The sequence below is a fragment of the Plasmodium berghei genome (genome assembly GCF_900002375.2).
Source record: "Plasmodium berghei ANKA genome assembly, chromosome: 14".
Lineage (NCBI taxonomy): Eukaryota > Apicomplexa > Aconoidasida > Haemosporida > Plasmodiidae > Plasmodium > Plasmodium berghei.
The window spans coordinates 226962-253528 of NC_036172.2; the positions used below are offsets into that span (position 1 = coordinate 226962).

At 22.4% G+C, this 26567-nt stretch overlaps 9 protein-coding genes across 9 annotated transcripts; 6 read left to right on the forward strand and 3 right to left on the reverse strand.

The window, feature by feature from the left end:
- Positions 1-233: 233 nt before the first annotated feature.
- On the forward strand, positions 234-2492 carry PBANKA_1404000 (mitogen-activated protein kinase phosphatase 1, putative; the record flags this gene model as incomplete). The annotated part of the gene is made up of 1 exon (XM_034567357.1): positions 234-2492. The coding sequence occupies one exon, from the start codon at positions 234-236 to the stop codon at positions 2490-2492; it is 2259 nt and encodes a 752-aa protein (XP_034423862.1).
- Positions 2493-2853: 361 nt separating this feature from the next.
- Positions 2854-3981, reverse strand: PBANKA_1404100 (site-2 protease S2P; the record flags this gene model as incomplete). The annotated part of the gene is made up of 2 exons (XM_034567358.1): positions 2854-3061; positions 3197-3981. 2 exons carry the CDS (start codon positions 3979-3981, stop codon positions 2854-2856), a joined length of 993 nt encoding a protein of 330 aa, XP_034423863.1.
- A 2040-nt stretch (positions 3982-6021) lies between these two features.
- On the forward strand, positions 6022-6633 carry PBANKA_1404200 (conserved Plasmodium protein, unknown function; the record flags this gene model as incomplete). Its single annotated transcript, XM_034567359.1, has 1 exon — positions 6022-6633. The coding sequence occupies one exon, from the start codon at positions 6022-6024 to the stop codon at positions 6631-6633; it is 612 nt and encodes a 203-aa protein (XP_034423864.1).
- Positions 6634-7454: 821 nt separating this feature from the next.
- Positions 7455-8321, forward strand: PBANKA_1404300 (conserved Plasmodium protein, unknown function; the record flags this gene model as incomplete). Its single annotated transcript, XM_034567360.1, has 1 exon — positions 7455-8321. One exon carries the CDS (start codon positions 7455-7457, stop codon positions 8319-8321), a length of 867 nt encoding a protein of 288 aa, XP_034423865.1.
- Positions 8322-9616: 1295 nt separating this feature from the next.
- On the reverse strand, positions 9617-11237 carry PBANKA_1404400 (conserved Plasmodium protein, unknown function; the record flags this gene model as incomplete). The annotated part of the gene is made up of 2 exons (XM_034567361.1): positions 9617-10479; positions 10658-11237. The coding sequence occupies 2 exons, from the start codon at positions 11235-11237 to the stop codon at positions 9617-9619; spliced, it is 1443 nt and encodes a 480-aa protein (XP_034423866.1).
- A 1826-nt stretch (positions 11238-13063) lies between these two features.
- PBANKA_1404500 (conserved Plasmodium protein, unknown function) lies at positions 13064-16780 on the forward strand (the record flags this gene model as incomplete). The annotated part of the gene is made up of 1 exon (XM_034567362.1): positions 13064-16780. The coding sequence occupies one exon, from the start codon at positions 13064-13066 to the stop codon at positions 16778-16780; it is 3717 nt and encodes a 1238-aa protein (XP_034423867.1).
- A 933-nt stretch (positions 16781-17713) lies between these two features.
- Positions 17714-18133, forward strand: PBANKA_1404600 (conserved Plasmodium protein, unknown function; the record flags this gene model as incomplete). The annotated part of the gene is made up of 1 exon (XM_034567364.1): positions 17714-18133. One exon carries the CDS (start codon positions 17714-17716, stop codon positions 18131-18133), a length of 420 nt encoding a protein of 139 aa, XP_034423868.1.
- Positions 18134-19113: 980 nt separating this feature from the next.
- Positions 19114-20634, reverse strand: PBANKA_1404700 (conserved protein, unknown function; the record flags this gene model as incomplete). Its single annotated transcript, XM_034567365.1, has 1 exon — positions 19114-20634. The coding sequence occupies one exon, from the start codon at positions 20632-20634 to the stop codon at positions 19114-19116; it is 1521 nt and encodes a 506-aa protein (XP_034423869.1).
- Positions 20635-23052: 2418 nt separating this feature from the next.
- Positions 23053-26172, forward strand: PBANKA_1404800 (SAM dependent methyltransferase, putative; the record flags this gene model as incomplete). Its single annotated transcript, XM_034567366.1, has 7 exons — positions 23053-23262; positions 23476-25005; positions 25120-25330; positions 25456-25517; positions 25677-25780; positions 25914-26004; positions 26104-26172. 7 exons carry the CDS (start codon positions 23053-23055, stop codon positions 26170-26172), a joined length of 2277 nt encoding a protein of 758 aa, XP_034423870.1.
- Between the last annotated feature and the right edge of the window lie 395 nt (positions 26173-26567).

Below are 26567 nucleotides of genomic sequence, written 5' to 3' on the forward strand. Positions count from 1 at the left end.
TTGTTGTTTTTTTTTATTTTCCCAAAATGGCCATATACTAAGGATGCATGAATTATCACGCCAATATAATGCAATACATTAATATCATATAATAAGAATATTATTTTATATAATTGTCGCATTTTTTCCATTTTTATTCGAATATAACGCTTATAATATATATTTTAAGGAATAAACGTTTCCTACGTCCCTCTGTTTTTATTTCAAACTTGTTTAGTCTTTTCTTGCAAAACATGATATATGATCCCATCGATTTTGAAGCTTTGAAAAAGGAAATCAAAAACGAAGAGGAAAATAACAGCGTCAGAACTGGCAATCAATATAATATATTATCAAATGCAAAAATAAAATTTAAAATAATAAATCCCTTCTACCTATATAATTATATGCAACTCCTTTTAGACCAGGGGAAAAATAAAAGTATATTTATCGTAGATATAAGAAATGAAAACTTCCATAATCAGGGATATATTAAAAATTCTATACACATAAGTGATGCTAACAAAATAAATGCAATTAAAAATGATATAATAAAAAAAAAAAATGAAAATATTAAAATTATATTTTATGATAATGAAGATACTCAGGATTTAAATAAGTATCATAATATTGTGGTTTTTCATTTTTCAGATCTTAAAGCTGATTTTTATTTTTTAAAAGGAGGTTATGCAAATTGGAAAAAAGAATTTTATTTTCTTTGCTTAAAGGGTGATCAAAAAGGTGCTGCCATTCCTTCTATTATTGTAAATACTACTCTTAATATCACAACTAATCATATTAATAGTCTTAGCAGTATCGACTCTCTGGCTTCATATATTAACTATCCCATAAAAATATGTGACAACGTCTATGTAGGAAATTTGATCCATATTAATAATGCGCTTGTATATAAATACTTAGAAATATTATGCATATATGATTTGACTTCCTCTGGTTTTGTTATGAAAAATAATAAAGGGATCAAATATTTAAGGTACAATACTGCAAAAGGAGAACTTGAATATAAAAACTTCCAAAAAGATTCTTCCATAAATTATACTAATTTTTTAGATAATTGTATGATTTCTCACATTATAAGTAGTATGGTTTTAAACATAAATTTTGATCATATAGAAGACGTAAAAATTGAAAATAATTCTGATAATACTATAAACGAGTCTGGAAAAAATATATTAGAAAATAATGCTATTATAAATAACAATAAGTATCAGCCTAATAATTTAAAAAAAAATATTTTAATAATATGTAATGATGGAATAAAAGATGAATCAAATAAACAAAAAATTAATAGTATTAGCTTAATAATTTCGATGTGTTATATTATATATAGTAAAAAGTATAACCTTAATTTAGCAATTGCTTATATGATTAAAATATGCAATAATCTAAATATAGCTTCCCAAACCCGAACTATTTTACAAAATTTTTACAACTACTTAGTACGAATTAATTTTAATATACATATAAATTCATCTTCTAAGGATAATATAAATAATCGAAAATGTAAAATTGAGAACTTTCAAGACTCTTCTATTAGTACTAAGGGTAAACTTCCCAATAACAATAATAACAGAGACATACAGCAACCACAAATTAACAATTCAAATAAATCAATGGTAATAAATGCTTTAAAAAATGAAGAACTTCTTAACTTAATTAAAAAATATGAAGTAAATATTTCCCATGTTCTACTAGACTATTCAAAGGAATATGCTGTTTATATAAATAGAGAGTATATAATTGAAGATATTGAAATAATTGAAGAAAAGGCTCAAGAAATTGAATATACTTATTATGAGTATTTAATTCAATCTTTGTTATATTACATATATAATAAAAAGGAGCAGGATATAAACTATGATAAAATAAACATTGTATTAAAACTATTAAAAAACATCAATAGCAATAATAAAATAGACAACTCATATAAATTCCCTTATTGCTCATTAATTTTAATAAGCTTATGTAAAATTCTTAATTTTGAAAATTCGACTGAGTTCGAAAATACAGAAAAAATAAAATATGAATCGTATACAAATATCAAATTTGATATATTTTCCATATTATGTAATAGTATTATTGCATGTATTGATTTTATTATATATAACTATGAAAATAATTGTAATTTTAAAATAGCTTCAAAAGAATACGAATTAACGATAAAGATTACATCTCAGGAATTAAAAGATAAATTTATTGATAAAAATATTTATATGATATTTTTATCATTAAAATATTTATTAAGTGTTTTTTTCCAATTTTATCTTTATCCATTTATTTCGAAAAAAAAATCTTCATATATAGACCAAATTTATAATACATTGCAACAAGTTGATAAATTCGCAGATTATTATTATTCTATTTTTAATATAAATATTAACTCATTTATAACTGATAATTATAAGGCACAAGTATGCCCCTTTGATTATTTGCCACTTTACCTTTCCGATATATTAAGGCCATTTATTATAATCACCAATTACCTCGAATAAATCCAAATCATCCAAATACATATACACTTTATCCCAACATTCATTTTGAAGTTCCATAATAGTCTTTTATCCCATTCCCCTTTTTAACCAAAAGTTGGTTTATTGTAGAAAATTTAATTTGTTATATATATACAAATATAAAGTTTTAATATATGATTTCTATTGCTTATTATTTTTTCTATTGTTTATATATCAATATTATACTACTATTATTTAAAAATTTGTTTTTTTACGTTAAATATTCAAAAAATGAAAAAATAGCAAAGACTTTTAAACAGAAAAATATATTATTTAAAAATAAAAAGTAAAGGATATATATGCATATAATAATGCACACATTTGTGTATATATTTTTAAAACATCACATTTTTTTGAGATATGAATACAATGTTGGAAATGAATCGGCGCCAAAGGCTGCATGATCTATTGCAATTCCCAAAAGATCTTGTAATATATAATTTGTAATTTTTGTGAAAAAAAAAAATTTTGTCTCAATAAAATTAAAATATATAAAAACAAGAAGTGGACACACGTAAGATAAGAAGTTGTACACAATCTCTTCGTTGATTCTAAAAAAAAAACAAAAAAAAACATGTGCAAAATGCACATTTGCATCTATTAAATAATTTTGTTAATACAAATCCATAACATTCAATTATATAAACGGTTAAATAATTCCTTCATATTTTTTATTTTATTTTTACATATCGTTTAAGAAATAAGGCAAATATGGCTCGATAACCCCCCATCCATCAAATCCAAGAATAGGACAAATATTTAAAAGAAATGATTCTACTAGGAAAGATATTGATGTTGCTAAAGATATGAATAAAGCAGGATGTGGCTTCACATTAAATTTTATATTATTTTTAAAAAAAGTGTACATGTTATAAAAAAAAACAAATAGTAAAATATATAAAATATCTGATATTGGACCAGACAAAAATATAAAAGATAACTGAAATCTACTTCTTATAAAATGCAGTTGTAACCAATATAAATTTCCTGGTATGCCAAATCCTGTTATAAATAATGTTATTAATGGTATTATCAATGTATGGAATATGTCCAAATAATTAAAAATGTCCAAATATAAATACCCTTTATAAACCATGGTAATATCGCCATATTTGTAAGCAACTAAAGCATGAGCAAACTCATGTAAGCACAAGGATATTATAAATGAAAAAAATACAAACAAAATAAATATAGTATAAGAATTGTAAAAGTATATAATAAAAAAACAAATGGAAAGCAAATATGATATTGTTAAGAATAAATGCCCAATATAATAACCATTCAGTATAATTGATAAATGTATTACACTTATCAAAAATAATGGTAGTAATGACAATATAAATGATAAATAACTTTGATCCTTATGATCCCAATAACTTTTTTCATTATGTATTAACAACCAATTACTTGATAATTGTTTTTTCTCCGTTTGAACATCATTAAAATATGATATTATATTTCTTGAAGTCATCTTTCTTCCCCTTTTTTCTTTTCTTTATCCTTTTCCTCCTTCTTTCCTACATATTATACTTCATGTTTATAAATTTATCATTTTAATGATATCTTCAATTACACTCGCCAAATATGTTTGTTTTTTTATTTTTTTAAAAATATCAATCATTGGTTTCACATATAACAATGTTTTTATTCTTATTTTTTACTCTTATTATTATTATTTATTTCCACAGTTTTATGCTCACCCTGGTTATTACCCTTAACATATTTTAAATTATTTTACAATAATTTACTTAATATATATCAGTACATATACAATATGCATAAGATTGTATACTCATAGCTACATTCCATTCTTATACACTAACAATACACAAGTTACCATTTAATTTTAATTTTGTTATTAACGTATACAATATCTTTGTTATATTATGCATAAGCGACTTTTTCTTATATTTATACATAAATGCGCTGTTTTGATATCGATATATTTTATTTTTTTTAAATTAATATATTAACGAACTCATTTTTTATTTTAATTTATGCTTACAATATATAGTATATTCTTCCCGTTTTTATTTCATATTAAAAATACATTTATTGATGTATATATTTTTTGGATATTTATTTTTATTTATTATCTTTTTATTATTAATACAATTTTTGCCGATTATAAATAATTTTTTATCATTACACATTTTTTGGGCCTTTTATATGTAATCATATTAATAGATATAAAAATACGAAGCACTATCCTCTTACACATATTTGTGAATTAAAATAAGTAGAGCAATTCATTTTTAAATTCATTCGTATATATTTATATTATCCTTGAAGTGAGACTAAAAAAACATATACACAAAATAGCTAAATAATATGATATTAACTATTCACTTGAATACCCATCATTTAATACTATAAAAAACTATTAATTATATAATCTCTCACAAAATTTAAGTTAATAACCTAAAGAAATGTAGGAATAAAATAACCCTCTTATTTTATAGTGTATTTTTCATCATTTTTAGCATACAATATTTATATATGTCCAAGCTTATTGATTTATCAATTTATTCATGTGTAGAATTTAATTAATAGACTATTTAAAATTTTTAAACCATATAAAAAATTTACTATTTTGAAAATTTCAAGAATGTTGGAGTTTACATGTATTATTGTGCCATAAGCCCAAACTTATTCCAATATGCCATTTCTACAAAAATTTTCCCTATCTAAGATTTCTATCTTTCCATTCAAAATTAAATAAATGCATAAGCATTGCATTTTATTTCCTATGTTTTTATGGCTATTAAAAAATCTAGCATTACTACGTTAAATTAAAAATTAATATTATTTTTTTTCTCTCTTTTTCAATTATGTGTTTCTCATATCGAATTAAAAAAACGAAAGAACAATTATATAATATTTTTTTCATTTTTATATAGTACTATATATAATACAGATTCCCATATTAATATATACTTTAGCATTTTCTTTTAAGGTTGTAAATCTGGGTATCCTCCTTGCTAATGACATGGCATATATTTCTTATATTAAGTAAAAAAAGTGCAAACAAAAAGCAGAGTATGCTATTTAATGCATGAGTATACAATATATACATACATATATATTCATTGTCCTAACAGAATTAATACATTCTCTAATACGTCTTGTATTTCTATTTATTCAAACAAAATATTTTTTTAAAATAAAAATATGACAATTTTTTATTAAAAAATTTATATTTATTATATCAATGTAACCTTAATTTTTTCTTGAGATTTATTCGTTATCTCGTTTTTTTAAAAATATTATGCATTACAAATTTTATGATTTTTTTTTATTTAAAAAAGGTATCATAATACAGTTATAGAAATAAAACATAATTATAATTATATTTGATATACTTAGTTTATTTTTATCATTTTTTTAAATTATTTCAAATTATTTCCTAAATATTTTTTATAAAATTCCGTATTTATCATTTTTTCTGTGGAATACACATATATATATAAATAAGTACATACCCAACACATCATTTCTTTATTTTGTAAATATGCCGCACCACTTAACTTCGTTCGTTGCTGCCATAACAGGATCGATTAGTTCAGGCACATGCTGTGGATGTATACCATTTACTATTTCCCCAGCTGTTACCCCTGCAATAGCCTCTTCGACTGCTCCTTTATCAGCAGCCATACCAAACACAGTAATACCAGGTGTAGTTGCATCTCAAGGTGCTGTGTCTTCAAGCCCAATATTAACAAGTTCAATGGCATTTATTGCTCCATTTTTTGCCCCTTTCTTTGCATCATTTTGGGATTTTTATAAAAAATATAATGTTTTCGAAGAAACCGAAGAATGCACAAAAGCAGATAAAATGCCCCAATGTGATTTAACAAATGCACAGGAGTTAAATTATCAAGCTCCAAATTTCGAAAATCAAGAACATATTTTTAATCAAAATTCCACTTATGGCCAAAATATAGACAACAATAATAATTATTCTACTAATAATACACCCACTGAAAATCCAAAATTCGATATTAATGAAGACGTAATAATGGAAGAAATTAATAGGAAAAAATTAAATCCAATATTTTATGAAAAATCATCACCAGATAGTGAATGTTCTCATAGCTCATTTTTGGGTGATACAAAAATATGACTTTTTTTCAACCATATTTTTTTAAACTTTAACAGCAATCAACTTGTTTTAAGTTTATGCATTTAGCGTTTCCCACTTTTTATTATATATTCATTCGTTTGTGAATACTATGAGCAATGTCTTTTTCGCCACTTTTCTCAAAGTCTACACCTGCTTAACAAGGTTTGTAAATTAAAACTATTGACTTTTACATTTTATTTTTAAAATAGTATATATTTTTTATTTTTACAAAGCTAACATTATTAAAATACTTTTTAAAAGCACCATATGCTATATTCCATTTGTAAAAAAAAAAAATTTTTACACACAATTTCACAACATGCACTATTATTTTATTATTACGTTTTTTTAAAGCATGGGAAATGATAAATTTATAATTAATCCTATTGGAATAGCAAAGAGCAAAAATATACATGTATATATATTGATTTTTAATAAGCATATTAAAAGATAAAATATGCTAAATAATTTGTTTTTTCATATAGCTTCCTACATATATATATAAAATGGTCTATTCTATATAATGAAAATAATTACATTCTATAAATGTATACTCATTAAAAAAGAAATAAGAAATATTTATATGAAGGAGTGTATACATATAATGTATATACATAAATAACTTTATATTTATTTAAGAATATCAAAATAATAATATCTTTTCCCATACAAACAATTTTTAATTCAAGTGTGAACTTAATTTCCTCATTAATTCTCATAAAAAAGTCCAAAGTAGTATATGGCTATGAAAATCAATAAGTACACAATTTCAATAACACAATAGTATTTATATATCTTACACATTTTGAGTTACTCTAAAAATGTGCAATATAGAAAGTCAAATTAAGCATATAGAAGACAATATCTCGATTAAGGAAAAAGAAATAAAAAACATAGAGAATGAAATTAAACAAATAAAACATTCCTCCAATCTAATTTATGAGCAATTGATAAACCAACAAGATGTTTTATTAAAAAAAAAGGAAAATAATATATTAACAGAATTAAAAACAAATAAATTAAAAAAAAAAATAATCGATACAGAAAAAGAAATCAATAATATGAATGTAAAAATGAAATGCATCTTTCATGAGTTAAACAAAAAAAAAATACAAATTAATAAAAATACCTTAACTATTGAAAATATATGTTGCAACATAAATAAAAAATATGATATGTATGATGAAAGAAAGAATGATATTATATCAATTTTAAATGATTTCCTCACAAAAAAAAAAGAAAATACCAAGGAATTAGCATCATTACTTAATAAACAAGAATATAAAAAAAATATTGTAAAAACTAAAATTAATCAAATAAATCAAACCATTGATTTACTACATAGAAACATCATTAGATTAGACAGTAAAATACTTTATAGTCTTTATATAATTCAAAATTATTTAGAGGAATTAATTAGATCGAATACCGCCATAAATCAAAAATTGGATCGAAATTTCGATCCAATGATGTACTTAAAAATAGTTAATAAAATAATTGAAAAACAAAAGGAGGACGAGGGTGAAGAAAACCACAAAAAAAACAACCGAGATATACCATATGGTTTTTATAACATTATAGGAAAGGAACAAAAAAAAAATCATATATCTTACATAAATAATGATGAACCAAAGTTAGGTATTGAATTAAATACTCAAGAATTTATAGAATTTGAAAACTTTATATAGCGACTTTTTTCCTGTCTTATTTCATTTAAAAAAAAAGAAAGTAATAAGATAAATCAAATGAATTAAAATAAACTAGTTATAGTAATAACTTACCATGCTATATTATACGAATAGCATTATTTGAAATACATTAATTACAAAAAAATATACAGATTATAAATATGCATAAATCCAAACATCTATATAAGCAATAAATTACTTAGACATAAAAATAAGAAAAATAAAGTTTAATATAAGCAAGATAAAATTTAATTTACAAAAAAATTCATAAATTAAATGAAAATTAGGCACAATTATTTCATACTAACACCGGTATAAAATTTTATTAATTGCGGCAAAATAAAAAAGCTATTAATATGAATTATGCAAAATGTAAAGGATGATCATATTTATTTAATTATTAACAAACGAATAAATTATATTCCAAACATTATTAAATATTTTTTTATTGTTAAAACGGATTGAAAATCCGAACTGTAATAACTATATATATTTTTATTTTTCTGCGTATAATTATGAATGAATCATAAAATATGCATACATATTTATAAGACTATTTTGATGATACATTGTTTAATTGTCGAATGGTTTATTAACTTGTTATTCTTGATATTCATAATAATTTAAAAATAATATTTGGATATTTTATATTTACATATTTGCAATTTAATTATTTATTTTTCACTTTTTTAAAAATGTTACATGTGTTTTTAATCTATATATAATTTAAATATTTTTATTCACATTTCTGAAAACTTATTTTTTTATTTTCAATAAAATATATGTAAAGATATATACAGTTGCTTATAAATGCACACTATATATTGTAAAATTGTTATATGTGTGAATCTTTTAAAGGTAACAAGGGTGTTTTCTTTAAATAAATTACTCCATATTTTAATATCTTTATAATTTATATCAACCTCAAACATATAAAATAATTATGCTAATAATTGTATAAACAAAACGCCATATAAATTACACCTAAATAATCTGTGTTTATGTTCTTACATAAAATAAATGAGGGATAAGAGTAGGAAAAAAATAATAAAAATAAGAGTTGTGGTTAAATAGCGCGAAATTTTATTCGCATAACTTCACACGTGCTATTATACACAATATAATGAAGTGGGTTTAATCCAAAAGAGCGATTATGATATATTTAAAAAGTTAAATAAATAAGGGGGAAATAGTAAAACTGCCAAGCATATATTTAGCTTATCATTTCTTGGACAAATTTACTGACTTCAAAATATATATAATATATTTATACATTTCCATCTTATATCCGAATTTTACTTTTCAAAATAAGATGATTTTCTATTGAATTTATCCCCCAAATGGTGATTGTATGGTTTGTTATTTTTATTCCAATGATTATTAAATGGTCTCTTTCTTGATTCCATGGATTGTGATTTTTCGAATCTTTTTTTATTATAATAATTTTGTGGAGATCGAGAACGGGAAGTTCTTTTTTTATATTTATTAAAATTCCCAGAGTGTCCATTATTTGAAAAAGAGCCATGCGTATTATCATAATTTTTTCGACCTCTATCCTCTCTATAATAATAATTGTTGTTATTAGATATATTATTTAATTTCATTGACTGATTATTAATATCATTTCTAAATGAATTAACTTTATTTCTTGGAAACTCATCATATGTTGGTTTTCTAAAAGTTTTTCTTTTATAATTATTCTTATCTATTATACGTTCATTAATATAAGAATATTTATTATAATAATTTTTTATAATATTATTATTTGCTTTGTATTTATTATTAAATGTATTTCTAAATGAACTCCATTTTTCAAATTGTAACCAAACTCTTAAAGATGATTTTAAATTGTTTTTTGCATCTTCTTCATTTAAATAACACGCTCTAATTAATAATATATTATACCTAGATTTTTCATCTTTACATGCCAAAGTAATTAAATGCGTCCCTTTATCTGCCCATATATCTGATATTTGAGGAATTTCAAAATTCGAATGCTCTTTTTTTAAGATATCAAAATAATTAGTTAAAAATTCTGATAACTCCTTTACACCCCAATCCAACGGTTTATTTCTTCCAAAAACGCAAAGTCTTTTTCTTACTTCCATATCTTTACAACTTCTTAAATCTGTATCATTTGGCCATTCAATTCCGTTATCTAAAAATTGTGCAAATAAGGAAATGCATATCGAATTATGCATTATAGGTACTTAAAAAAGAAAATAAAGAAGTCCATAAAACAAACAAACATATTTATAAATATATTATATGCACAAGTATCAATATGAAATAACTACGCTATATGTACTCAATAATCTTTCTCCTTTTTTTCGTACTTTTTGGCGGAGTTAAAGAACGAGTCATGATTTTACTATTAGATTTATTTTCTTCGTCACTTTGTTTTTCCTTGTCTGAATTATCATCAGTGTCATATGTGTATTCCTTTTCACTATTTTTATTTCTTTCATTATTTTCCATATCATTTTTTTTTTGGTATGGTTTAATGGATAAAACTATTTTTTTTTTATCTTTGCCACTTTTTAACTTACAAGTAGATAAACTCTCAATTGTTTCTTTTGATGATCCATCATGGCAAGCCAAAACTGCCAATTTATCATTTTTTATTAAATATACATGCTCTATTAATGGAAATTGTATATTTTTATCAATAGCTAGCTTATAAAAATATTCTCGAAAAAACCATAAAATATCATCTTTTGTCCAATAAACTGGGATATTTGTTACTACAACACACAATTCCCTTTTTATATTTTTATCATCAATATCATATAATCCAGCGTTAATTGGCCATATTATTTTTTTATAAGTTTTTTTAAAATCGCTTCTTATCAATCCATGTTTCCTATTTTCGTAGTATGGTCTGCTATCATGGGCATCTTTTTCAAAATACTTCATTTGATTTAAAAAAAACAAATAATTTTATATTCTATATAATTTACTTTCTAATATACCACATTAGACATATATAATATATTTTTGAGGATAACTTAAGGCTTTTTATACAAATTTATTTCAAAATTTTTTTTTTTATTTATCGTTCATTTATGCCTTTTTTTGGCAAATAATAAACATGTTATATATAAAAGGGGGAAATATATTGGAAGTTACATTATATAAATATATATTTTGTGATTATTATAAAAAATACCAAATTTATATATCTACAAGAAATGCTTTATATAAAATATATATTGTATCTTCTTATGAAATGTAAAATAAGTGCGTAAAAAAAAAATAATAAACAGCTATTGGAAATAAAAAAAAATTCGCCTTATATCTTTGCTTCATTTATCAATATTCTGTATACGCATAATAAAAAAAAAAAAAAAAAAGCCATTCAAAATTAAGAACTCGCTATTGCAAATGCTAATTAATTTTTTCGTCTCCAACCACTATCAAATATATTATAATTATACGTATTAAAATTTTTTTTAGTTTTTTTATTTAATATTAGGATATATAAGTCCCTTCCCAAATTGCATATAATGTATTTTTGAATTTTTTTTTATGTTATATATGATATATAATATTCCTTTTCTGTTGAGTATGTGCATATAATGTACGTTTTCCTCCTATCCTACGACTCATTAATACAATTTTAACAAATTACGATGGAATACTCAGCTTATATACGTACTTTAAATGGTAAATACAATGACTTACTTTTTTTGCATAAAAAAAATTGTTCTAAATATAATATTGCAATTTCAATATGACCATCTAATCAAATATTTTTTATGGTTTTATTATATCATTCAAAATGAAAAAATCACCACTCCCCCCCCTTTATATATATGATTAACTTTGCTTTATTTTTTTTGCAAATATTATTTACCATGTTATTGATAAAGAAAGCACAACGCCCATTTATGGATATGCATATTTGTATTATCCATATATCTACACAATCATATACATGTCTATATATTGCTCGATATTGATAAGATATTCTATTTTCCTATATTCTAAATATAATCATATAACTAGGAAATTGATTTCAGACAAATTCCTAATAATTCTTGTTATATGTATAATTACATAAAAAAAATAAAAATATACCTAAGTGGTGAAATAATAAAAATGTAAAATATATAAATGGCAGAAAAAGGTAGGCATCTGAACAAATCGAATGGTATTTTTATTTTTTGTGCTAAAAAATTGTTTTTTAATTTTACAATAAAATAGTTCTCCTTTTCTCCTTTTTTTTAAAATGTTTTTTACGAATATTAAAAAGGTTATGAAAATTTCAATAATTTGGTAACACCTAAGCAATCAATATTGTAAATAATATAATCGTTCTGTTTGTTCTAAAACAACTAAAAAAATAATATAAAACGTATATTATATATTTTGTTTGCTACACACAAACATTTAGCAATTTTTTCCGATATAAATTTTAATAAACTTTGGAAATACTTTTCTTTCGTTTTTGTTACTGTTTTCCCATTTCCTTTCTCTTATATGCATATACCAAAAATGCGTATTTAAAAAAAAATGAAAAAATTATTTTTAAAGGAATTATTAATTTTCCCGTGAAAATACAAGTGTAACATTTTAATATTTTCCCTTTTTTGTATGGAAAATTTCGATAATTCTATCTTAATTTTATTTTTTGACACTGATATATAATGTCTAAACCTACCATACACCATTTTATTTTAATTGAGCATAATAAAAATCATAAAATTTTATAATATCTTTAAAAAAATTAATAAGAGAGAATGAAAGTTTCTTCTGCACATACACCATTAGCAAAAGATGAAAACATACAGTTAGTCAAGCATCCAATTAATATTAAAAAAAAAAAAAAAAAAAATAATAAAATTTTATTTTATTTAAAATATGAATCAAAAATTAATTATCTTTTACAAGATGGAACAAAAATAAAACGAATTACCAATTCAAAAATAGGAGAGGATATTAAAGTATATAATAATAATGATCATGTTAATGATGAAGAAAAGATATACCCGTATCATGGAACCTCGCTCTACCTCAATTCTCCAGAAAATTATGATAAAAATATGAATGCACAAAATTTAAACAACATGTCCATTAAACCAGAAATATTGTCTTATAACTATATTATGCAGTCACCTCCAGGAAAAAAAAAACAGCCAAGAGCAAATAAATCGATCATTTTGAATAAAATCATAAAAAACAATAAGTATGAAGTAAATAAATTCAACAATTCTTATCTATATTCTATAAATTATAATAAAAATTGTTTTGTGGAAAATAAAAAACAATATATACATTCTTCTGAAAACATTTCTCCAAATATAAACGGTATAAAATCGAATAGAAAAAATAATTGCATGGACATGAAATCTAATATAATTGAAAACGAATTAAAGCAAAAATATTATTGTTCAGATAAAGATGCAATGCATGCATCTATCCCCAAAGAAGAACCGAAGTTGATAAAAAAATGTCACGATATTAAAAATAATAAAAATTATATAGAGGAATACGATTCAAGTTCTAAAAATTTATTACAAATATATAAGCATCGATATCTTCAAAATATTTCTAAAAATTGTATAATAAAATCACCTTGCAGATATAGTGAACAATCAAATATAGACAAATATGACCATAACCTATCTAATATTAATTCAAATAATGTAAACAAACTTATCAATAAAGAATATTATAAAAATGATATAGTAAAAAATAACTTGAACCAAAAATATAACCTCGATGCAAATATTATTAGTATTCGTGAAATTATTAAATATTCAAATATTTTACATTCACAGCAAAATAATACAAGCGAGCATATAAAAAATTTACACAATACACAAGAAAACAAACCATATATTTTGTCTTTTCAAAATATTAACCAAAATAATAACATAAAAAACATTAGTAATGTAAATATAATTCGAAAAAATGCAAATTCATTTATTAATAATTATAATATAAACAAACAGAATGCTAAATTGGTACAAAAAGAATTTGAAAAAAACGATAATGAATACCCCAAAATAAACACATTTTCACTTTACCCAAGTTTCAATAGAAAAATAAAACAAAATGCAAAAAAAAAAACAAAAACAAAAAAAAAAAAAAAAAAATTACGTAATCAGTCTATAGAAAAATCAAACAATGTTGAGAGATCAGATTCATATATTAAAACAGACATGCATAAAAAGGAACATGAGGAAGTTATAAACAAATTAAAAAAAATACATCAAGAAAAACAAAATGATATAAAAAACATTTTAGTTGAAGAATTAAAAAATGATATATACAGCACCATCTTCGAAAGAAAGCAAGATTTTGCAAAATCAGAAAACACAAATAACAAAAAAAGCAACCTAAAAAATATATCCCATTTCAATATTGACACAAAACTGGTAGAAGATCAAAATTACAACAATACATTACACCCAGATAATTTAAAATTAAAACACCTAGACAACGGCATAAGTGAAATAATATATTTAGAAAAATATGAAGCAAAAATTAAGTATAACAATAGTAGTAACATAAATAAAAATAACTCCAAACTTAATAATCTAGCAGATTCGTTAAATACAAATCCTAATAATTTACAAAATGCTATTATAAAAGAAAAGGAGGTACAAGAGGGCACACTACAAAAGGTAACAAAAAATGAAGACAATTCAAAAAATGGCAACTTTCCGAATTTAACCACAAAAACTGAGAAAAATAATAGTCCTTATGAAAAATATCATAATAAAAAGGAAGAAAGGCAAATAATTTTGAATAATAATAAAAAAAATATTGTGAAAAATAAATCAAAAATAATAATTAAAAAACTTGAAAAACTCAATTCAAAAGAATATATTTCAATAAAAATAGAAAACAATAAATCATGCAGAAAAAATCATACAGAAAAAAGGAATATACATCTAAATAAAAATGAAAAAAATATAATGCCAAATCGCATTGTAAATTTTCAGGGAAATGAAAATAATGCTAAATCCTATTCAAGTTATAGTGCATTGATTAAACAAAAAAATTTTGAAACAGTTAAACGAAATTTTAATAGTGAACCATATTCAACTGACCTGAACAATTACACTAATTATTTCAAAAATAAAATAAAGCAAACCGAAATAAAACTATTTTTTTCTGTCTTTTTTTTCGTCCACAAAAACGAAATTCATGTAAATGAAAGAATTTCAATATATACAAATATAGCTGATAATATAAACCAAACTATATTCAATATTTTAAAATATCAAAAAATATCTCTTTTATTTCATATTTTTCTTTATACTTTAAATATTTTTTCATTTTATAAATTATTAAAAAACAAAACATTATTTGAAGACAATAATAATATTGAAAAAACAACGATATATGTTATGTATCTTATTGTTGTGGAATTGTATATATTCCTTTTAAATAATTTTTATTATTTTTTCATTAAATGTCATATACGAGAAATTATTTTTTCTCTTGATAAAGCCAATTTAGTTTATGCCTTAGATAAGGTATTTCCACAATATACTTCCATTTTTAAACAAATATTGTTTGCAAACAAAAATACATATAATTTATTTTTTCAAGAAATACAAAAATATGAAAATAGTCAAGAACAAATTAGCATTATACAATATATAAAAAAAATACAAAATAGTAACTATAAAGTTAAGAATAAACAAAAGGTGGATTCTAAAAATAATGAAGAATATAATAAAAATGACAGCAACATCTTCAATATAAATGAACTATATAATAACTCAAATAACACTAACCCACCTTTGCATTATATATGCGATGTTTCAAATGTTATGAATAAAAAACAGGTAGAAGGAGACCTAACGGATATGTTAATCCGAAATAAAAATAATAATAAAGTAAGTAATAATAGTCTCTTTTTTAATATACCTTTCCCATACATAAAAAAGGAAACGATGGATATTCACAATGTGCATTCAAATAGAAAAGATATAAGCACAAATGCGTATATATATAGCAGCATCAATGCAAATAAAAACTATAATTTTTCACAATTTAGTGATACAGCTAGACATGAATTAATGAAACAAAAAAATAATATAGAACAAATTTATTTTAATACAAAACTTGAAAAGAAAAATTCAACAGAAGAAAATATAAAGGATCTTATATTTTTAATATTAAAAAAGCAAAAAAAACAAAAACTGAATACATTTTTATCCCTAAAACTAAGGGGATACTATAATTTTTTAATTATCATTATTATGTTTTTATTGATCTATAGTATATATTTTTTTCAAAATGGAGACCTCTTTAATTTCCCTATGCAATCAAACACATCCTTTTTCATTCTCATATCATTTATTGTACTTTTTCAGCTTATCTTATGCATAACCCTAGAAATTAAAACAATTTTTATTCAAAAAATTAACAAATTTTTAAATAGTCGAATTAAAAATTTAGATTATGAAATGAATACCGATTTTTGTTGTATACATTAACCTTCATATGGATGATCATACATTTAGTTACACTGAACAGGAAATAGAAAATATAATTATTCTTAGTAATTTTATTGATGTCAAATAATGCCCATGAAAGATATGCTAGCTTGGGGAATTTATCCGTATATTCATAAAGTCTGTCATTAAAATAACAGCATATATATATATATATATATATTTTTCTTTGGTGCTGCTAATATGGCATATCAAACCTACCAACAATTAATTCGAGTTTATCTTTTATCTTTAAAGATAAAATAAAAGCGAAGATCCAATAAACAACACACATTGCTTCTCATTTTTTTGTATTTGTTGGCGTTTTACTTTTGTTAATATTTTTATTTATTTTATTAATTTTTTTTGTTATTTTATTTGTTTTCTTTTTTTTCGCGAATATAACTTATTTTTTTTTATATCATAAAATGCGTTTTTAAGAAAAAATTAAATAATTATTCTTGCCCATTTTCCCAGAAATAATTTGGTGATTTTCAGTTTTTTTATAAAGTAATACCTTTACTGTAACAATTTATATAATTTTAATATCATTTATGTGGGAAGTTATTTTCCCGAGATTGTTAATTAACCATGTATAAATATGCATGTAGAAAAAAATTGCTTACTCTATATTTATATTATATATATGTATATTTATTCTCTATACCTTTATTATATATTATTATTTTATATATTTATCGATATTTTATTTTATTCATTATTATTATTTTTACTCCAAGTTAAAATGTATTGTGTGAAATCAAATAATCTATAGAAGGGTGTTAATTGGATATATAAACATGAAATAATTAATTGAGCAATTTCTTAGATATACACAATTTTGACATTTTTCATAGCCCACAGGAAAGTGTGAATCATATATAAATATACGTATTTTTTTATCCCCTTTTTGTATCAATATATATTTGTGCAAATATGTATCCATCGTTTTTTAGTTTAGTGAAGAATAACTTAAATTTTTCGAAAATATCAATTAACGTAAAAAATAAAAGTCTATCTAATTTTCTTAAGTTTAAAATTAATGAAAATATAATCGATGATAAAATAAATGTAAAACCACAAGTAAAATTAAATAGGATAAAACAATGCCGTAGCGCTTTAAATTGTCTTGTAACGGATATTGCAACAAATAAAAATAGGTCAGTTCAAATATACAACTTATTTAACAGTTATATTTATATACCAGATAAAAAATACAATAACGATATATGCAAAGTAGATACATCAAGGAAAGTACTATACTTTAAATGGAAGGCCAGGAAATCATATAAAAAACGGGTCCTTAATTTACCATCAACTAAGTCAAGAAGAAGGTATGCACAAAAAAATAGATAATAAAGGTCATACATTTGAAAAATAAAATATCCCTAATTAAATTTACTCAAATATATATTATTGTACATTTAAGGGAAAGCCCGATTAAACCATACAATGCACGCACTTATATGATTAATTTTAAAAATAACATAATATCGGTCTCATCTACTTTACTACATCACATTAAATTGTATGTGCGTGCTCTTTTATTTAATTTTTTTTTTTATGTTTTACTTATTTTTTCGACGTTATATCAAATGAAGTATACATATAAGTTCTTCGGAAAGGCCATAATTTGAAAAACAAAAAATATTTTATTTTAACAATCAATTTGTGTTTTGTTAAAAATTGTTACAATAAAAAAAGAAAAAAAGGAAATGAAAAAAAAATTCATAATATTAACTCATATATATACATCTATATGTGTATATGTATAAACACGTTATATTTTAAAATGCATTCTTTAAAAAAAAAATTATATATAGCGAAAGTATGCAAAAAAAGTCATTTTATAAAAAATATGTATGTTAAATATTATTAATAAACAGAAACATGAAAATGCGTGATGCATATATCACATGAATGTATGGAGCATTCAAGTGGATGTATTAATAAATAGGGTAATTAAATATAAAAGCGATAAATTTAATTTTTAAAATATAAATTGATAAGCCATATATATTTGCAATTTCATCTTCTTCCCACGAAATACACATATTTACAATATGCGTTTGCCTAGAAATTCGATTCTTGTAATGTATATTTTTTTAGACTTCCATATAAAACAAAAATAATATTATATATTGCAAATTACACATATATAATATTAGTACACTGTCTTGTTATTACTTGTTTCCCTTTTTGATGAATACCATGTTTTCTTTGCAAAATTAAATATTGCATATTCCTTTCTTATTTTCCATTAAATTTAATTCATAACATCTTTTATTATTCACTTTCTATACATTCCAAATAACAGATAAAAAAATATATTGTCTTCAAAAATTCAGAGAGCTCATTTTTGATTTCAAGGGTATATATCGAAGGAAGTCGAAAATATTAAATCCCTTTAAAATTCTTTTAATTATTAGATTATACTCTGTTTGTGATGACTCATGTATATTTGCATGCATTCCATTTTTAAATATATAAATATTTTTTAACGACACTAATCTATTTTGCCTTACTTCAGATGATAATATATCCACTAAAGAAATGTTATCATTAGACGAGTGTAAAATGTATATGTTCGATGGGTTGATATCATTTTCATTTAATAGTTTATTAAAATTGAAATCATATAAATGCCCTTTTAATTGATTATTTAATAGCCACATGAAAAAAGACATAAGATAGCTCAATACATTTCTTTTATCATATATATTACTTCCATCAGCATTTAGCATTACTTTTTCGTCGTTGATTTTTTTTTCAATATCATTTAATTTAAAGTGAGCATTAATTGTTCGGTGTAAATTTAATATTGGCGAATCAAATATATACTTGTCTATATAAATTACATTATCATTACTAATGCTGGTACTCTTATTATCTTCCTTGCTCTTATTATTACTAACATTGGTGTTTTCGATGTTACTTCCTGCATTATCCTGATTAGCATTTGCTTTTTTGTCGTTACTATACGGTATAATATTTCCCATCAAATTCGTTTTTGATTTACTCACGATCTTGTTTTTATAACGTTTTGATAATAAAAGGACGAGGAGATTTGTTGAGGATTGGGTGTATACATTTACATCATTTAATGACATATTATCTTTAAAATACCTTAATATGTTATATATATCGTCAACTCCTTTTTCGTTGAAATTTCTCATATCTGGTATAAATATATTAGTATCATTATGAACATTTAATTTCTTTAATATGTTTAAAAAGAATAAGCATGCCTGTCTGTTACTATTGTATCCGTGTAACAATAAAAATAACTTATTTGTTTTTTTATTTGATCTTATTAACCAACCTTTAATGTCATTAGTATTTGGTATTTCTATTTCATCATATTTCATATTATAAATAGCAGGTGAAGCATTTTCCTTTAAGTTATAATTATTTAATATATATGGGTCATTAATTTGGCCAACTAATGCATCGCAATTAATATTTATTATATAGAGAAGGAAAAATATAAAATATTTTTTAAAAAATACATTCTTTATATATAAAAATAGTTTATTAATAACATCATGAAATGTCTTCTGTAATATATTCTTACTCGCATTTAAGCACTTAAAAACTTCCTTTTTCATAATATGTGTATTCGAGTCATACAAGGTGTCTTGTATGTATTTATAGCATTTGTTTTTTTTCCCATTTTTCTCGATATATGAAAAAAAATAATTATTTAACTTGTTTCCTTTTCTGTATAATGATGCAAGTCGATTTTTCAATACACTATTTATATCAAATATTACCGAATCATTTGAATATATTTTAACACCAATGTTTTCCTTAATAAATAATATGATTAGGAAAAAAATTATATGAAATAATTTCATTTTTTGAAATAAAAAATTAAATGGTCACAATACCTACACACAAACTTACACAAAAATATATATACACATATATTTATATATATATTTATACATATTTATATGTATTTACACCCCCCAAAATTATAAAATAAAGTGTAATGGAATAAAAGCCATAAAAAAAATGAAATTCTGTATTAGGAAAAGAAATAATACGCAAAGGTTATCATATATCCTCGGCTTTATTCTTGGGAGGGTAGAGGGGTGAAAAAAATTAACAAAATAAAAGGCAAGGAAATGTTTGCTTTACAAAAAGCATCTTGTATTTGTTCTTTCTTGTAACAAATTAATATAAAAACTAAAAATACAAAATGTATAATAAATAAATTTTTTTATTATTATCATTATAAATGATAATATGAGCTTAAAAAATGGAAAACACTAAGGAAAACGCGAATAAAAATTAAATAAAAAATAATTACAAAATCGTGTTACATGTTTAGGTCACATAAATATTAATTTATGTGTTGATATAAGCATATGTGTTATATATATATGTAATTAATAAACATATGATAAATTATGGAATAAAGATATAAATTCATACAATATATGCATTGCATAACATATACGAAATTTGGTATATCAATGATAGCTTATTCTGAATAAGCATGTTGATTTTAGTGGAAAAATGCTTTTATATGGGATGTGTTCAATTATATTATCAAAAAAAAGGAAATGGAAATACACTATAAAAAAAAGTGAAAGAAAATATCAGAAAAAAACATTATATATGCAATATATAATTAAGTATACGGCCATTTTTAACAAGGCGTTGCTAAAATTATTTATTTCCATCAATAATACTTAAAAGAAAAAAATATATAATACCCCTTTAAATATTAGATGAATACTTTATAAAAAAAATAATAATAAAATAATAAAGAAGCAAATCTTACTAATTAGCTATGTCATCAAACTGTAAGATTAATATTGCTACTAAAAATGGAAAAATCAAAAGGAGGAAAGTATATCAAAAAATAAACAAAAGTATACGATATAAACGGAAATAAATGGAAAAGTAAACCGAAATATATACAGTTATAAGCCCAAAAAGAAAACTAAAAGATATATATATATTACACGCAATTTTAATATACTAGCCATTTTTTAAATGTTCTTTATTATTTTTTTAATTTATATACTTCCATTTTTTCTCTTTTTTTCAAATTTTCTTAAATTAAGAGATATGTACTAAGCTTATGATAGTTAAAAAGTTGCATAACGACTAAATTAAAAACCAAACAAGGCATATCCATTATATTTATTATTTATTTGTTATGTATTAATGCGTAAATATGTGTGTAAAAACATGCTAATTCCTTCCGCGATACTAGTGAAAAATTATATCTTTTACACCTTTGCAAGAATTGTAATTTATATTTTATTCACAACTTAAGATATATTAATATATAAATACTATTTTTTAAGTAAATAAAAAAATCGCGCCAAATTAAATTTAGTATCTTATATATTATAACCATGCATACCCATACGCAAATACATTTATTTCATAGTGGATCTTAGTATAACAACTCTCCACTTATTTACACCATCGAAAAATGTATAATTAATATGTTTTTATTAACATCAAACAAATATATTAAAAATGCTACAATTAAAAATAATAAAATAGCATTATTAATTGTATAAATTAATCATATAATTGCTCTTTAGCATGTATTGTTTAAATGATATTTCATGCAAATATATGAAACTCTAAAGTTTTATCTCTTAAGGTTTGTTCTCTGGTATTCAATTAAGAAACAAATAGTAATTAAAATAGAAACACATTACTCTATCCTATTTCTATTAAAATTCATACAGTTATTTATAATTCCCTTTATCTTATAATTAGCAATGTTGTATACTTAATATTTTCATAATATAATTTTTCCTAGTGCGTAACAATAAACTACTCTCTTTGTCATCATAACGGATATTTTTTTTCTATAAAAAAATAATAATTAAAAATATAAATAATAAATATTTATACTATTTATTTAACATTTTATAACAATTTTTCAATTTTAATCTTGTACGATTATTTTTTCTTCATTTATTACATTAATATAATTTTTGATCATGTGATGAATCACTAATTTAATGTATATGTGTATAATAAGCTATTTATTTATCAACATAAATGTTGCTATGGAACCAGTGGTTAATATGTGATACAATGCCGCATTGCCAAATTATTACATAAAACTAGATGAAAATCTTAAAACCGTCTTGGAAAAAAATATATATTAAATTATATTTTTAGCTAGAATTACATTATCGTGCTCATTTATATATGCCTGTACATCATCTCTTAGAACCCCATTATTTTGTCATAATGGGTAAGCGCAATACAGTTACTTGAATACAGGAAACATAATGTATATTATACGTTATAACAAACTTTTTATTTATAATAAGTTTAAAGCTAATGCACTTAATTTCAATATTATTAAAAGACAAATCAGTGATATATGTGAAACAAAAATAATACCAATTAATAAAAGTAAAGAATATGACAAATTGAAAATATATAGAAATAACATATATAACGACATATATGAAAATCAAATTATTCAAGGTGTAAAGGTTCGTACTTTTTTATGGAAAATAAACAAATTATTATACAAAAAAAATGTATATATAATATGTTTCTGTATTTTTTTCAAATATAAAACTTATTACTTCATGAAATACCCTTACACGTGTTTTTTTTAAATTTTGTCTTTTGTGTATGCTTTGTATGATAATTTTCATTATATTCCGTACCCATTTTTACAATTTTCTTCAATACTATTACAGGTACATAATTTTGACCCACATGGATATGGTGAAATAGCCCTATATATCACTAAACATTATTTCTTACTTTTTCTAAAGTTTTTTTTATTAATACCTGATGAGCAGGTTAATTTAAAAGTATTGGATATAAACAAAAAAAAAAAAAAAATAACATTCCAAGTTCTTTGCAAAAATAAAAAAAGTAAATATGAAATAATACCTGAATGCGAGCACTTTTCTAAATGTGGAGGGTGTATGTATCAGCACATTAATTATGACTTTGAGAGGAAATTGAAAAAAAAATTATTGATTAGTTTATGCATAAAATATAAGATAGATATATTAATTAGTAACAAAAATTATTTGCAAAATGATCACCATTTCGTTAAAGAAAATGAAAAAACCAATGAAGACTTTATTACAATTTCCGAAATAAAACAAGAGTATATGTCTAATGATTTGGACAACGAACAAGGAGAAGAAAATTCTCTTAATAATAAATCCCCAATAGGAAAAAATTATAGCGACTCATATATATACTATAATAGTAATACTCGCAATTCTAATATATATGAAAATAATAATAACCAAATTAATAAAAACCATGGCCATACCAAAATATATGACATTATACATTCAGATTGTTATCATTACAGAAATAAATCGACATTTCATTTTTCAGTTACTGATAAATTATCAATAGGTTTTTATAAGAGACATAGTTATGAAATTTGTGATATAAATGAATGTTATATTCAAGATAAACAAATACAAAAAATATATGGAGACATTAAAAACGAAATAATTGATAATTTTAAAAAAAATAATATATATATAGTTAACAAAATAAATAATAATGGATATTTAAAATCTGTCGATATAAAATATAGTGTATCTAATTCTGAAAATCAAATTTTAATAAATTTTATTGGATGCACATTAACCAATGAAGCAAAAAAAAACATGATTAATATTGCAAATAATCTAGCTATAAAAAACAAATCAATTAAAGGTATACTATACAATGTAGAAACTAATAAATTAAAACAAATAAAAAAGGAAATTACATTATTTGGACAAAATTATATTTATCATACATATAATAATTATACGTATAAATTAGGAGCTAATACATTTTTTCAACCAAATCAGTATTTAAATGAATGTATTATTCAAATTGTTTTTAAATTAATTCAAAATTATAAAATAAGTTCTCAAACGCAATGTGTATTTGACTTATTTTGTGGTATCGGTTTTTACTCCTTACCACTTTCAAGCATGTTTAATCATGTTATTAGTGTCGATTATTCTATTGAGAATATTAAAAATTTAGAAGAAAATATCAAATTAAATAATATACAAAATGTAAAGCCTATTCATATTAATCTATTTAATCATAATGATTTAAAACAAATAAACTTACATATACGACGATATATAGTTAATATCATCAAAAATAAAAACTACACCCTTTATAACAATATCAAGACCAAAATTGATGCTCAATACGTTTCTATCGATAGCGAAAATGAATTCATGGAAAATCTACAAGTTTAGCAAACACTAATATTTTTACTACATATAAAACACACACACATTTATTAATATATACATTTATATCATATTCACATAGAATCATGTGTATTCCTCCCCCTACACTTGCAGAAATCAAATTCCCCTTATACTAGTTTGCCAAATGTTGTTTATCAAACTTTAATAGAATGGAAATCTAAAGAATTAAACAAAAATACCGCTAACGATATTGGTAAAAACTTCTACAAAAATTTGAGTAATGCAACTTCTCAAAATTTAAAGGGCATCAATCCTGATGCATTATCTTCAAATGAGATAAGTAATGGGAATATCTCATCAAATGGTAATTAACTAAAAAGATAAACTATAAAATAAAAATGATCTAATGATAAATTTATAGTTTTTAAACGGATAATATTGCTTATTCCACTTTTATCGATACTTTTACAACCTTTTTCTAAAAAACAGATTTTGTTATATCAATTCCTGATCTTATTATTATTAATCCCCCTCGAAAAGGATGCGAAAAGGTAAGAATGTGAACAAATATGAATAAAAGGAAATTTGTTTATATATATATGCACATATATAATACATATTATACTGTTAATTCGGCATCAAAACTAAAACTATATAGAAAAACGATACAAATTCATATATTTTTTATCCTATATATAATCATAACCTAGTTATTCAGAAGATGGATACGAGGACTATGTCCCAGATTTATTATTTACATATCATGTAATGTAAATAGCCAATTAAGGGATATTAACCATTTAATACGTTTGGGGTACTAAAATAAACAAAAGCATACATATATATATTTTATACCAGCTTTTGGTTATGCTACAAAGCCAAAGTAAGAATATTATATACACAATTACCTCCATTAAATGATATTTTACTTATTCTCGTTTTTTCAGCTATATATTAAAGGAAATTATCCCTATTGATACATTTCCTAGAACACAACACTTTGAATTAATTGCATTATTAGAATTTGATTATAATAAGGTTAAAATAAACTTTTTAATATAATTGTTGATCTATATATGTCTGTGTATATTTACAAATATATACATATTTATATATTTATTTGCATATTTTTTGTAGAAAGTTGACAATGAAAAAAAGAAGATAATGGAACTTGAATTACATGAAATTAAAAAAAAAAAAAGTTAGCTAATTTTTGTTCAGCTTTTAAGAATATATATACATACATATGCGCATTTATACATATGCATATATATATTTAAACTTATTCATATAGCACTTCAATGGAAATTTTATTTAAACAAAGATGCTTTAATTGATAAATGAAATAAATACATTTTATATTTCTAATAAACATAAAAAAACGCACACACATGATACATGCTAAAAAAGCAACTAGCTACACAATAAAGCTTTTCGAATATATTTAAATAAATTCATACATACGTCCACACATATGTATATATTTTGTTTCGCATATAATGTTTAAAAATCTTTATTCTTTAAAACCTTGAAACAACTGCTACTATGCTTAAAAATATTATTTTAATTTTTTTTCATAAAATAATAACTCTGTTAATTCC